At 43.0% G+C, this 12,920-nt stretch overlaps 1 protein-coding gene across 1 annotated transcript; it reads left to right on the forward strand.

The window, feature by feature from the left end:
* Positions 1-355: 355 nt before the first annotated feature.
* Crhbp (corticotropin releasing hormone binding protein) lies at positions 356-11,116 on the forward strand. The gene is made up of 7 exons (XM_010619149.2): positions 356-566; positions 913-1,006; positions 1,193-1,350; positions 2,518-2,728; positions 4,690-4,838; positions 8,456-8,573; positions 10,929-11,116. The coding sequence occupies exons 1-7, from the start codon at positions 486-488 to the stop codon at positions 11,114-11,116; spliced, it is 999 nt and encodes a 332-aa protein (XP_010617451.1). The 5' UTR covers positions 356-485.
* The last annotated feature ends 1,804 nt before the right edge of the window (positions 11,117-12,920 follow it).

The raw sequence follows: 12,920 nt of genomic DNA on the forward strand, positions 1-12,920 counted from the left end.
CCCCTCAAGGTTATGTGACAAGGCTGCGGGATAATGTTTGGGTATTTTATGCATGTATGCAACTGTCACTTTGCATTGCAAAATTAAAAATTCCCAGAATGTCCACAGGAGAGTACAATGTAGCTTTTGACAGGTCAAGTAAAATGTCCTCCCTGTCTTTGTCCCTGCCTCATTATTTCTCCTACCCTTCTAGTTCACTAAGCTGTAGGAACTGAAATCATTCTTGGTGAATAATGTGGGGCCATGCTGAAAATTTGTGACTGAGAGCTGGACCCTCGTCATCACCACGTACTTTGTCACTGAGACAGGGTAACCCATGGTAACTAAGCTCCTGCCAGTGAAGGGGCAGATAGTCCCCCCTCCTTACTGCTCTATAAAAGGGACCCTACCAGCTTCTGGCTCTCAGCCTGGTGCAGGTGCAGGTGCAGGAAGGAGAGGCCAGATCTCGGGGCAGAGCACACAGGCCACGGCAGAGGAAGGCTAGCATGCCACCCAACCTCAAACTCCAGTGCCACTTCGTTCTCATCTTCCTGGCTGCTCTGAGAGGGAATGGCAGGTACCTAGAGGTGAGCCATCCCTGGACTGACCCGCCACACCCTTCCTGTGAGGGTGGCCGGGCTGCCGGCGGCTGCCTCTGCAAGCAGCCTCTGATGGGGTTAGCTTTTTCCTCTGTCTCTGCCGGGTCCTTTCCCGACTTTGCCTACCTAGACTTGCTTCTCCCTTCCTCTGGTCATCCCTGGTGCCAACCTTCCTTCGGCAGCGGGAGAGGTCCTGGTGTGGCAGAAAGGCCCGGGGAACTTCCTGGCATCACTCTGGGGACAATGATTTCCTCTCCGTTCACTTTCCCCTGCGCCTGGTCCACTTTTCTATATACGTCTCCAACTTTCTGGACTGACCCATTTTCCTTGCCAGCTCCAAGAAGCGGCGGACTACGACCCTTTCCTGCTGTTTAGCGCCAACCCGAAGCGGGACGTGGCCGGGGAGCAGCCTTACAGCCGCGCGCTGCGTGAGTGGAGGTTCCTGGGCTCCCTTGGGTCCCGGGGGGCGGGCGTGGCGTGGCCGGTACCTCGGGACGCAGCTCCGTCCCCTCCTTCCGGGAGAGGACACTCGCCCAGGGCGCTGGAGCTGGGGCTGCAGAGCCCGAGCCGAGCGCGGGGAGCACAGCACCCCAACCCCATCTCCGCGTCCCCAGGGTGCCTGGACATGCTGAGCCTGACTGGCCAGTTCACCTTCACCGCGGCGCGGCCGCAGCTGCACTGCGCCGCCTTCTTCATCGGCGAGCCGGAGGAGCTGCTCTCCATACACTTCGACCTGGTGTCCATAGACTGCGCGCGCGGGGACATCCTGAAGGTGAGGCCCCTGCCTGCGAAGCACGAGCGAGTAGGGAGCAGGCGGGGTGTGGGGAGTCAGAGAGGGACAGGGTTCTGCGCCCCGACTCTGGATGACACCCTCCTCGGATGCTCGAGACCCCAAGGAAGCCCTCGCCACAGCAAGCTGGCCTGGTGCTTCTGGGATTTCCAAACGCTGAAACTTGAGAAGCGACGTCCTGTGGTGGAATCTGAAGCTGACAAAATATGAAGCAAAGGCGCTCTCTCGGGAGCTCTGGAGTCTACCGCGCGAGCCGGGGTACAGTAGTAAGACACCCCACGACCACCACCACCGCGCCCCCGCCGTGAGTTCTGTGCCAGCCGCTCTGGTCAGGGGCTGTCTTCACAGCCTCTCTGTATGGAGCCTTGAGGCACTGGCTGCTAGGGGGAGGCTGGGGAGAACAAGCTCCCCAACCTCACAGCACCCCTGCCGGCCTCCTGCAAAGCAAGGGATCGGCTTGGACCCTCTCTTGTCTATCAGAAACAGGATTGGAGCCTGTCAAACACATCAGAGGTAATTCCAATGGGTCATTTTGCTCATGTGGACTAAGTTAGACTCATTAAATTGGACAGCTGAGGTGATTTTGAAAGCAAAGTCAATCAACCCCTATCCTTTGTCCAGCTCCGATGGAGAGTGAGGCCAAGTTCCAGGCGACATTTCCCCTACTCCCAATGTTCCTGTCCCCAGCACTCCTTCATATTTTAGAATAATACGGGATGATAGGGGGAAAAAAATGGGAAGTAAATGTTTGCAGCTACTGCCAGATCAAGTTGAGGCCCCTGTTTTTTCTTTCAATACCTATTTTTGAAGTACTTTGTTCATATTCCGATGACTACAGAAAAGAAAGAAGCTGAATGAACCCCAAATTGTTCTAAGGTTGAATTCTTCTGAAGATGGGATAAGGAGAATAAGTGTAAGAAAGCTTACTTATTTTGGCAGCTTTACAGAAAAAGCATCACTTGCAACCTGACAGTCCGAATACATAGAGATGAAAGGCAAGTGGTTGGGGGAGTGTGGCCTGTCAACTCCTCACTTGTAGTCCAAGGCCCAGTGCCTGACACCTTTCCCCCTGTTCAACACACCCGTGATGTCAGGAGCTGATGAGTGACCATCTATGTCTGTATTATTTTTATCTTTATTTTTTGTAAGGTATTTGATGGCTGGATCCTCAAGGGAGAGAAATTCCCCAGTTCCCAGGATCATCCTCTCCCCACCACTGATCGGTACATGGACTTCTGTGAGAGTGGCTTCAGCCGAAGGAGCATCAGATCCTCTCAGAATGTGGCCATGATATTCTTCCGGGTCCATGAACCAGGAAATGGGTTCACATTAACCATAAAGACAGATCCCAACCTTTTTCGTAAGTGACCTCCCTGCTTTCTCAATGGAAGGACAAGATTTGGGGATCAAATTTCCTTTGCAAGGGTAATATTACCCCACAGACTAAGGGAATATAAACTGAGAAATTACCTGAATGGAAATTCATTTGTAATTAGATGTGACCCAAAGGATATTGTCTGTTATTAGGAAAAAAAAATTGCAGTTTTCCATGTACTGTCCAGGCTAGAATAGTAAAAAGCATGATGGCTATAATTCTTTTTCCTCCAAAGTCTTCTTATCCTAAATTACTACAATGCATTCAGGGAGAAACCTTTAATCTCCCAAGTCATTTTAGTGATCTATGATAAGCTTGGAGGATCGGATAGGAAGGTGTGGTCTTAGAACTAGCTACAGAGGCAAAGGCTGGTGGGCTGCACGTCAAGTGCCGAGTCCTGAGCAGAGGATTGCACCAGAATGCCCTTGTGCTGCCCTCTGATGCTAACACCACTACCTAATCTAGCTCTTTTCTGATGGAGATAAGTGAAGATTATGCTATCAAACTGTGCAGCCCAGGCCTAAAGCATGTACTTTTTTTTTCTTTTGGTGGTTCTGGAAATTGAGCCCAAGCCTTCACATTGGGCTATATCCCAGCCCTTTTTATGTTTCAGTTTGTGATAGAGGGCTACTAAGTAGCTAAGTTGACCAAACCAGCCTTGAACTTGTGATCTTGCCTCAGCCTCCCAGAGCATAAAACACACACCATTTTAATCAGAATGAGTTCATCTGCTTATTTTTCCCCATTAAGAAAAAACACAAATCTTTCTAAAAATCAGAAAAAACAAGCATATCATTAATTTTAGGTTGCATATAATAGTGTTCATACTAATACTTCATGTAGTTGAAGAACAGGGCATAATCTGTCAAAGAATAATATACTACTAATCTTCTGATTTAAAAAAAAATTTTAAAAGAATCTCTCCAAAAAAGCTGTTTCTGAGGAATGGAGCAGAATGTATCTAGGAGAATAAATGAAATGTATGGCCTGAATTTTGTTTGATAAGAAGTCAGAAGAATCCTTCTAGGATTATGAAGGAATTTCAGTTCTTTTTTGAAAGTAAGTGTAATTAAAAATAAAAGAAAGAGGCAAGAGGTAGATCTGATCTGTTCTCATCAATCAGAATTTTTAGATCTATAGTCATAAAAATGCAAATTTTGATGCTTGTTTTTCTTAGCTAGAAGGATAAATATATTTTAAGTATAAATACAAAAAGTTTCAGAAATTCTTGAGAATTAACATTAAAATTTTATCCTTTAGTCAACATCAATCAGCACTGAACATATATTTATCAAATTTAAGTTCGCTGTCTTTTTTCTTAGCCTGTTGTGTCATATTATAAAATACTTAAAATTGTTTACTTTATTATTTTAAAAATAACGTTATGGCTCAAATTCAGGATGAAGACTTCAGGCAACATTTTTTGTTTGTTTGTTTTTGAGTCAGTTTCACTACATAATTCAGGGTGGTCTTGAACTCACTAGGCAGCCCAGGCTGGCCTCAAAATTGTGGTAGCCCTCCTGCTTCAACCTTCCACATGCTGGGATTACAGGAATGTGCCACCATGCCCAGTTAGACAGAGTTTGAGTTCTGGGCTCATTTTACTCCTTGATTCACCAGATTCCTAGCTCAAATACAGACCCTCATTAACAGATGTGTTCCTAGATCTACCACCAGCTAGGGTTGCTTTCTGGACAATGATTCATGTCTTGTGATGTTATAAATAAAGTAAACCCTGGAGATGAAGGTTAGGAGCCTTGAAGCCATCTGATGGTTTTTTATTTCCCGACTTCTTTCTTTCTTGCAACTGTCATTGCAAGACATATTCTCTTCCCGGTACAAGACCTCGAGACTATGAGGAGCAAGCTAGAGTAAGGATACAATAAATATCTATAAAACCCCATTAAATCTAATAATGCAAATGCAACCTCTTTGTTTCTGCCAAGCTTGCAACGTCATCTCTCAGACCCCAAAAGGAAGGTTCACCCTGGTGGTTCCTCGCCAGCATCGGAACTGCAGCTTCTCCATTATTTATCCAGTGGTGATCAAAATATCGGATCTCACCCTGGGACATGTGCACAGTCTTCGGTTAAAAGTGAGTGGCTCACTTGCTTCCTACGCATTTGGTGCGGCCATAGCTTTAGCACAGCAGGTGCAAACTGGCAGAGCAGGTTGCTTGGGCTTTTAGCTCTCAGGCATGCATGTGCTTTTCCTGACTGCTTTTACCAGTTCCCTGCTATTTCAGTTATGCTGCGAGTCACACACTCAGGTGCCCATTCTGACTGCTTCCACACTCTCCTTGTGATGTAAGGAGTGCTTTCAGTTGGTAAAGTTGTGGTATGTAATTACAATTGAACTCTCTTGTACTTGTGTCTTTTATAAAATTCTCTCCTAGCAGAACCCAGCATGAGTCATCTACACAGCTGCTTTTCTGATTATTAGAATCTTCTTTTGACACAAAGGAAGTATCTCATGGACAGAACTATGGTAGGAAGGGATGTTAACCACAGCATACAATGTGAGAATGGATGTTTTTATATTGCAAAAGGCAGTAAAATTTTGAAGATTTTGCATTACATTTAATTTAATACATTTTTCCTCAAACATATTAGTTGAGAATCCCTGTGAACTTGGTTTTAAATGAGCTTCTGAATAACCTTAAAATGAATGCAAGACTTGAACACATTCACTGGTGTGGTAGCGCCTTCCCTGTGAGTCATCCTCATTTCCTTTTTTTTGCTCATCTGCCTAGGCTGATAACTCATGTATTTGCTGCTATCAAATGTGGTCATAGTGCCTGATCAGATTTTAGTGAAAGTCAAATAAATAGGACCATGAAGGAGACAGGAAAGTATATCCAATTTCCTCTAGTCCTAAATAAGCCTGTGCTTACCCTGGTATAAGATTAATCCTTTGATAAGGATGACTTTGAATGTCTTTGATCCAGCTTGATATTTTTCAAGTCATTCTTGATGAAAAACTAGAAGATGGGAGGTGTCTCCCCGCAGACTGTGAGAGTTATCCTTTAGGTATTGAGTCTACAAGAAAAAAAATTGGTGCTTCTCCTTGACAATTAAGAGTCTATAGTGTTCTGGCCATCTATTTCTTTAAAAGACTTTTTTTTTCAGTGCTTCCTGTATTCAAGGGACCATTTTAGACACTGGAAATGGCCAGCCAGCCAGATGGATCTTTTCCCTGACAGCCTGCATCTAACGGAGTGGGCCAGACAAAATGGGCCTGTATTTTAGACAGTGCTAACTGAAATACAGAAGACACAGCACAATGGTTTGATAGCAACATGGCGGGAGGTGGTGGTTTCAAGAGAAGAACCACCTGGGTTAAGGTGTTGAGGAAAGAGAGACCTGAGTTACAGATCAGAAGCAGCTAGGACCACAGGAAGAACAAGGAGCAGAGGGAATGGTGGACTAGCTGTGTTCCAGAAATGGGAAGAATGCAAAGCAGGGGTGGAAGTGAGAAGCTTAGGGAGATGGTCCAGGTGAGACCACTGTGCTGTCCCTGTTTTTTTTTTTTTTTTTTTTTTTTTTTTTTTTGGTTTTTTGAGACAAGGTCTCACTATGTAGTGGAGACTGATCTGGAACTCACTGTGTAGTCCTGGCTGGTCTCAAACTCACAGGGATCCTTCTGCCTCAGCCTCCCAAGTGCTGGGATTACAGGCATGCCCCATGTTCCTGTTATTAAGTCTGATGGGAAACAGTGAAGTGGCCAAGGTAGGTGGTGATGTGACCAATGTACTGCCCAAGCTCACTTGGCTTCTGTATGGTAAATGGATGGGCTCTCAGACCATGCTGTCTTTCCATAGCCCCAGAGATGTCTCTCTGATGGTCATTATTATAGTTCCTATCTTTAAAAATAAGACTTCTTATGTACTGAAAATTGAGTTCCACCAAGAGAGACTTGGGTTTTGCATACTGTGGCACATGAGTCCAAGTACTCAGTTGCACATTTCTGTAGCAGAGCCAGAAATGATAATGCCTTAGAAGCCCAACAGAAATATCTAGGGGATTACTACTTAGGAGTAGAATCCCAGAGAGGCCCCTACACAACTGGTTTTCCCCACTCTTTATAAGAAAACCTGAGGGGTTTCCGAAGAGGAGGGAGATGTCATTGAACACCAAGGAACAGGTGCACCCAGTTTCCTTGTTTGTTTTAGTGTCTACTTCTTCCCAACTTCCTTTCCCACTTCCTTCAAGCCCACTGTTTCCCTTCAACACCACCTGATAACATTTGAAACCAAAAGAACCAAGTGGAAACTTCAATCTTTAGAGATGTTCCCCTTGGACATTATCTACTCAAGGGAAAGTCAATTAAGTTTTTTTTTCCTTCGTGTCCAAATAGCTTCTTTAACTCTCAACTCAAAAACATGAAGCCTTTTGCACAGGGAAGCTAATTAAATATTTCAACATTTGGTGAAATTATGGGTAAAGTAAGCATAGAACCTTGCACATAGTAAAAACTTTAAATGTTCCCTCTTGCCTGCCTTCATTAGCCAAACAGTTGCCATTCTTTTTTTTTTTCCCCTAGTTTGTGGTTTAGTTCTAGCTCAGTGTCTATCTGGCTGTGTGCTTATGTAAGTGCTCATGTGCTTAAAGTTCTTGGTTTTAGAGTTTGGTTCCTATGTGTTAGGGTTTGTGTGATTCACTTCTGGCACCCGTCACCCTCCATAGGTCTCTCGATTATGCTTCAATGAGAAAAGTAAACCAGTGACATGAATTGTGGGGAGTGGCACAAAGTAAAAATTCAGGGGGCCTTATTAAAAATTCATTACGAATTTCAAGACAGAGAGCAGTAAGTGAAACTTGGGATCCTTCTGAGCACAGCCCTATGCGTTACTGCCTGTGACACAGCCCTGGTCACAGGAGGGACCCTAAAGTCATCAACAGAGGGTGACAGTGGCTGCTTTTTTTCTGTGGAAAACTGAGGCTCAGAAATTGCTGTGGGCAAGTCTGGAAAGGATCAAGGGAAGCAGAAAAAATGATGACAGTGGATCACATGCAGGCTTAGAATCAAGTCTTCTTTTAAGTAGTTTGACGTGCTTGCCTTGACAGCACATATACTAAAATTGAGTAGCCTGAAATAACTTTGCTTTAGTTGAATAGAGAAAGATGATGGTAAATTTAGCTAACTTGAGCCCCAAACCAGAGTTTTATACTTTTTTAAAGTCTAAATTAATCTAAATCTTTACTGGTAAAAATTATATGTTCCAAACAGCAGAGAAAGATCTTTATAAAGAAGAGGAAAAGAGGTAAATTAAAGGGACACCCAGTGTAGAAGCTGTCTGCGTAAAAATGCGGATAATTGACTTTATTTAGCTCTGCCTGTGTGCATTAAGAAATTCAAATTATTCCATATGTGTATCCAACCATTCAAAGCATATTCAAGTCCCACTCTCAAATATCTTGTACGAAGTTTATAGATTCCTATTTCGTCACTTCAGCCCTTGAGCTTAATTTATTTTTTTTAAACATAAGTATGCATTTTAAAAAATGATTACTTGTCTGATTTAGGAAAGTAATGCTTACAATTTATTTCTTTTAAAGGCTTTCTAATTGCTGGAGTTCCAGGTGTTAAATTCAATGGCACTGCCAGGATGTTGAGGGCTGATTAAGTGAATCAGCCCATCTACCACTGGGCAAGTGGGTTGACTTTTGCCTTGGTTTAAATGTGTCTCACTCTCCTGCTTTGTTCTCTTAGAAACCCTCAGCAGGCTGTGGGGGAAAAGGAGACTTCGTGGAGCTGCTGGGAGGTACTGGCCTGGACCCTTCCAAGATGATGCCTTTAGCTGATCTCTGCTACCCCTTTCAAGGCCCTGGTGAGACACTTCAATTGTACTTACGCACCTACTGAGATTAATTCCTTACGTAAAACACTCCTTGTTTTTAATACATTGGGAAGTGAGTTCTTCCTGGAGAAAACTTTCCTTTTATATGTGAATCCAGTAGGAGAATTCTACATTTGAGTCTATGTGCAGGGTCAGAATCTGTTATCAAAATATACAACATTGAGAAAAAAACTACAAAGCAATGTTGATGTATACTTAGGGTTAGTCTTAAATGAAAAAGACAAAGCTTTTCCATTCCACCCATCCTGCTTTTATCCTCTGCAGACTACAAGATTTGTTTGCTAGCTGAAAATCTCATGTTCTTCAGTATCATAGATTAATAGGGAAATAATGAAGTGATAACTAAATAAGTTTTCCACATGTGTTGTATGTGTATGCATTATTCATAGTAATGAAACCACAAAGTGGTAAGATTTTTTCTTAGAACTTCTGTGAACAGCTGACTGTTCCTAACCTTCTGGCTGAGGCTACTGTGATCCAGATGTTAATTCTGAGACCTAAAAGTGGTGACGAATATTTAAAAACTGACTTAGGGCACAGGTGCCAAACAGATCTTCTTTGTCAGGGGCCAGTGAGGATTTTCCATGTGATTATGCTGATATGGAGTGAGGAAGGGTGGGAATCACTGACCCTGTAACCAACCTCATTAAGTATGTTTGCGGACTGGGACCGGGGATTTGACTCCGTGGTTCCGCCGTCTGTCTCGCAAGTGCAAGGGACCCAGTACTGGGGGCGGGGGGGAGTATGTTTGTGGACTGCACAGAACATTCTTATAAGTTTCACTCCCATACCTGTACTTCGGGTCTAGTTATCTTCAGAAAGACAAAAGTAAAATAGAAGATGAAGAACTCAAGATTTCATAGTTCATTATTATGTAGTTCCTTCCTCTCCTGCTACCACAGACCCTTCAACTATAGGTGATTAAATTGCAAAGCAGACAGGCATGTTGATCAGCTGTGGCTGATTTTAATTAAAACTAGATCATCCCAACAATCTTTCCCATCTTTGAGCTAATTCTAGAACCTTGACACAAAACATCTTTGAAACGGAATTGGTATGCACAGATAAGCACTAAGCCTGGCATATATACTGCCAGCCCTGGTACATCTGCAGGAAAGAGGTTTCAGATGATATTTCAGGCAGGACCGGGCCCAAGCCTTCCCATTAAAGTAAAAGCAAAAGGTTTCTAAAAATCCATTTTGCTGAAGACTGGATTTTTTTATACTAATTGATTCTCTTCTAAATTGTTTAGAAAGACAAATTTGTCCCTCCTAGAAGAAGTTAACCTAGGCTCCCCGGTTCTTATATTGAAACAGTTATAAAGATTATATTTATTGTGTTTTCAGGTTATCATTCTTGAATTGTTTCATTTCATTGTAGCCCAGGTACATGTTTGTGAGGTTCTTGTCTCACAAGATGACGCTGATGTGTCTCAGAATTTAGAAATGACTTGTAGAGGGACGGGAAAAGACAGAAAATTAAGACACAGAAAGGATTATTGTAGGGAAGATGAATCTTGGCTCATAAACTGGTTAGGGGCTGGAGAAATAAAAGGAATGCAATTTTTAATAAAAATACTATGAATTTCTATATACACCTTCTCAGATAGACAGGCATGAGAAGAGAGATAATAGCTGTCAGATGCTTATACTGATAATAAAAATATTGAATGTAAGGTGAGTACAAGTATTAGAAGCTATTCCCTATGAGGAATATCTGAAAAAATGAGAGCAAAAAGATGCAGGTGGACCACAGAACAGACTGCTATATTCAGTGTGTGCCTTTACCATAAAAATGACTTTTACGGGTAAAGCAAAATTATTTCCTAGACTCAGGAAATAATGAACAGATAATTTCGTCTGTAGAAACAGCAAGCAGTGTATTCTGACCTGTAGCCCTTGCCCACTAAATGCACTTAGAACTCCTTAGATACAGTGATAAACAAATAATGCCCTGCAAATGTCCGCCCTGTCCCTAGAGGGCAGTGCTGTCCCCAACATGAGCATGACAGCAGAGCGCGGTGCAGGGCTGACCAATCGTCTCTGCTCCCTTTACCACCTCATCAGGAGGTGGTAAAGAAGAGCAGGAAAAAGGCTGGGCAATGTCCCCTTGCCTCTTTCCATTCAGATTTATTTGTTTTGTGCTCAGTTCTCACTGGAGGCAAAGAGCTAAGTCTGATTTCTTGATTCTAGAATTAATTATACGTTATAATAAAAACAAAACCCTCACATCCCCTTGCTTTGCTTGAGTTTAAACTAGCAAGGCAATGGCAATGGTTTGTGTGGCTCTAACTTGCCGGGAAACATATTTTTCCATCATTTATAGCCCAGATGAAAATTGGCTGTGACAACTCTGTGGTGCGCATGGTCTCTAGTGGAAAGCACGTCAATCGTGTGACGTTTGAATATCGCCAGCTGGAACCATATGAACTGGAGAACCCAACTGGAAACAGCATCCTGGAATTCTGCTTGTCTGGTCTTGAAACACCAGCTCCACAACCACCATGCTGCTAGCTAAGTGAATTCTCAAACCTTATTGTACATAATTCTGATGACCAGCTAGTGAAAAGCCTCTCATACCAGTCAGTATTCCCAGCTGTGAACACACACACACACACACACACACACACACACTCACACACATTGAGTTTTGTACCTTGTTTCCTTTTTGTTTGTAATATATTTATGACACATAGGAGAAAATGAGACCCACATGATAAACAACATGTTTTAATTGGAAGTGTTTGTAGTTCTTTGGTATATTGCAAACCTGAACTGATAAGACAGGTGTAAAGCAATAGGCAATGAACACTGGCACCTCAAAGGGAAAATATTACAAAGAAAGCAAAATGGTGGCCTTCATAGTTTTGTTGCAGAAAAAATTTCGAAGTCTTGTGTATGCCGAGGGAGTTGTATTTGTTTATTTTTTGTTTATAATCTTATTTACAATAGGTAGAAGTTGTAACTATTATTTGTAATACATGTTTTTAACAAAACTTTGCAGCATGGAAAAAAACATTCCATCCACAAATATAAATGTGAATAAATATATTCAGAATGTTGGTTCAACATTGTGCTTTATTTGCTTTCCTGAGTGGTCCTGTCCTTTATTACTTTCTGAGGGTAATGTTCCCATGCGGTGCAGAACTAAGCCTCAGGTTTCTTAGAGCTACTGGAACTCTGGGCCACTAGACTAGAAATCTGTGGCACAGAGGGAGATTCATAGTATCTGTATGAGTGGTACAAACTGTTGGTCCTTGCAAGGAAGCAGGGGGTGGACATCTGTGTCCCACCAGATTGAGGGCCTCAACCTTTTTGGCAGCTAGGACTGCTTTCATGGAAGACAATTTTTCCATGGATGGGGCTGTGGGTGTGGGTGGATGGAGGAGACAGTTTCTCTTCTTAGTACTGTATAGTTTTGTGATACATAATAATTACATTCCCCAGCACTAGCATCAATGCCTCAGCTCCAACTCACGCTGTCAGGCATTAGAGTTTCTTAAGGTTCTGGATCTCAGGCGATATGTACAGTTCATAGTAGGTCTATTGCTGTGAGAAGCTGGTGCCCAGCTGATCTGACAGGAGGTGGAACTCAGGCAGTGGTGCCAGCTATGGATGGCTGTAGCACAGTGAAGCTTTGCTGGCTCTCCACCAACTGTGTGGCCTTGTTCTAACAGGCTAGAGCCTAGGACCAGTTCACTGACCTGGGGCTAGAGACCCCTGCTGTAAGGAAACTCAGAATACATGTCTTTGTCACATGGATGTACTTTCCAGCAAGCACAGCAGGAGTTCACATCTCCATAGATGCAATTTATAGAACTCTGAGCACTTCTTTGGGTTGTAAAGAGAGCTTATTGCTGACTGAGCCTTATCGGTGTCTGGCTTGAGATAAAGCATGTGGAATGTAAAGATATCTTGGAGCAAAATGAAGTTCTGAGAAATATTCCCAAGGGAGCCCTTTACTTTGGATTAATGGAAGGAATTTCAAAGTATGCCATAAGTTATGGCCTGATTATAATTCCCAAAACATACTTAATAAAAAGTACATTGGAATGTACTGGAATTCCATATCTTGGGCTTTACAAAATCTAAAAACCAGACATAAGGAACAATACTAACTGAAGCTAGGCGTAGTGGTGCACACCTGTACTCTCACCACTCTGGGAAGCTGAAACAGGAGGATCACAGGTTCAAGCCAAGCTCAGTTGTTATGAAGACACTGTCTCAAAATGAAAAATAAGAAAGGACTTATGCAGCTCAGTGCTAAGGCCCTGGGTTCAGTCTCAGTACTGCAAAACCAAAACCATACAAACAAATG

The sequence above is a fragment of the Fukomys damarensis genome, unplaced genomic scaffold (assembly GCF_012274545.1).
Source record: "Fukomys damarensis isolate Sample0158 unplaced genomic scaffold, DMR_v1.0_HiC HiC_scaffold_1, whole genome shotgun sequence".
Lineage (NCBI taxonomy): Eukaryota > Metazoa > Chordata > Mammalia > Rodentia > Bathyergidae > Fukomys > Fukomys damarensis.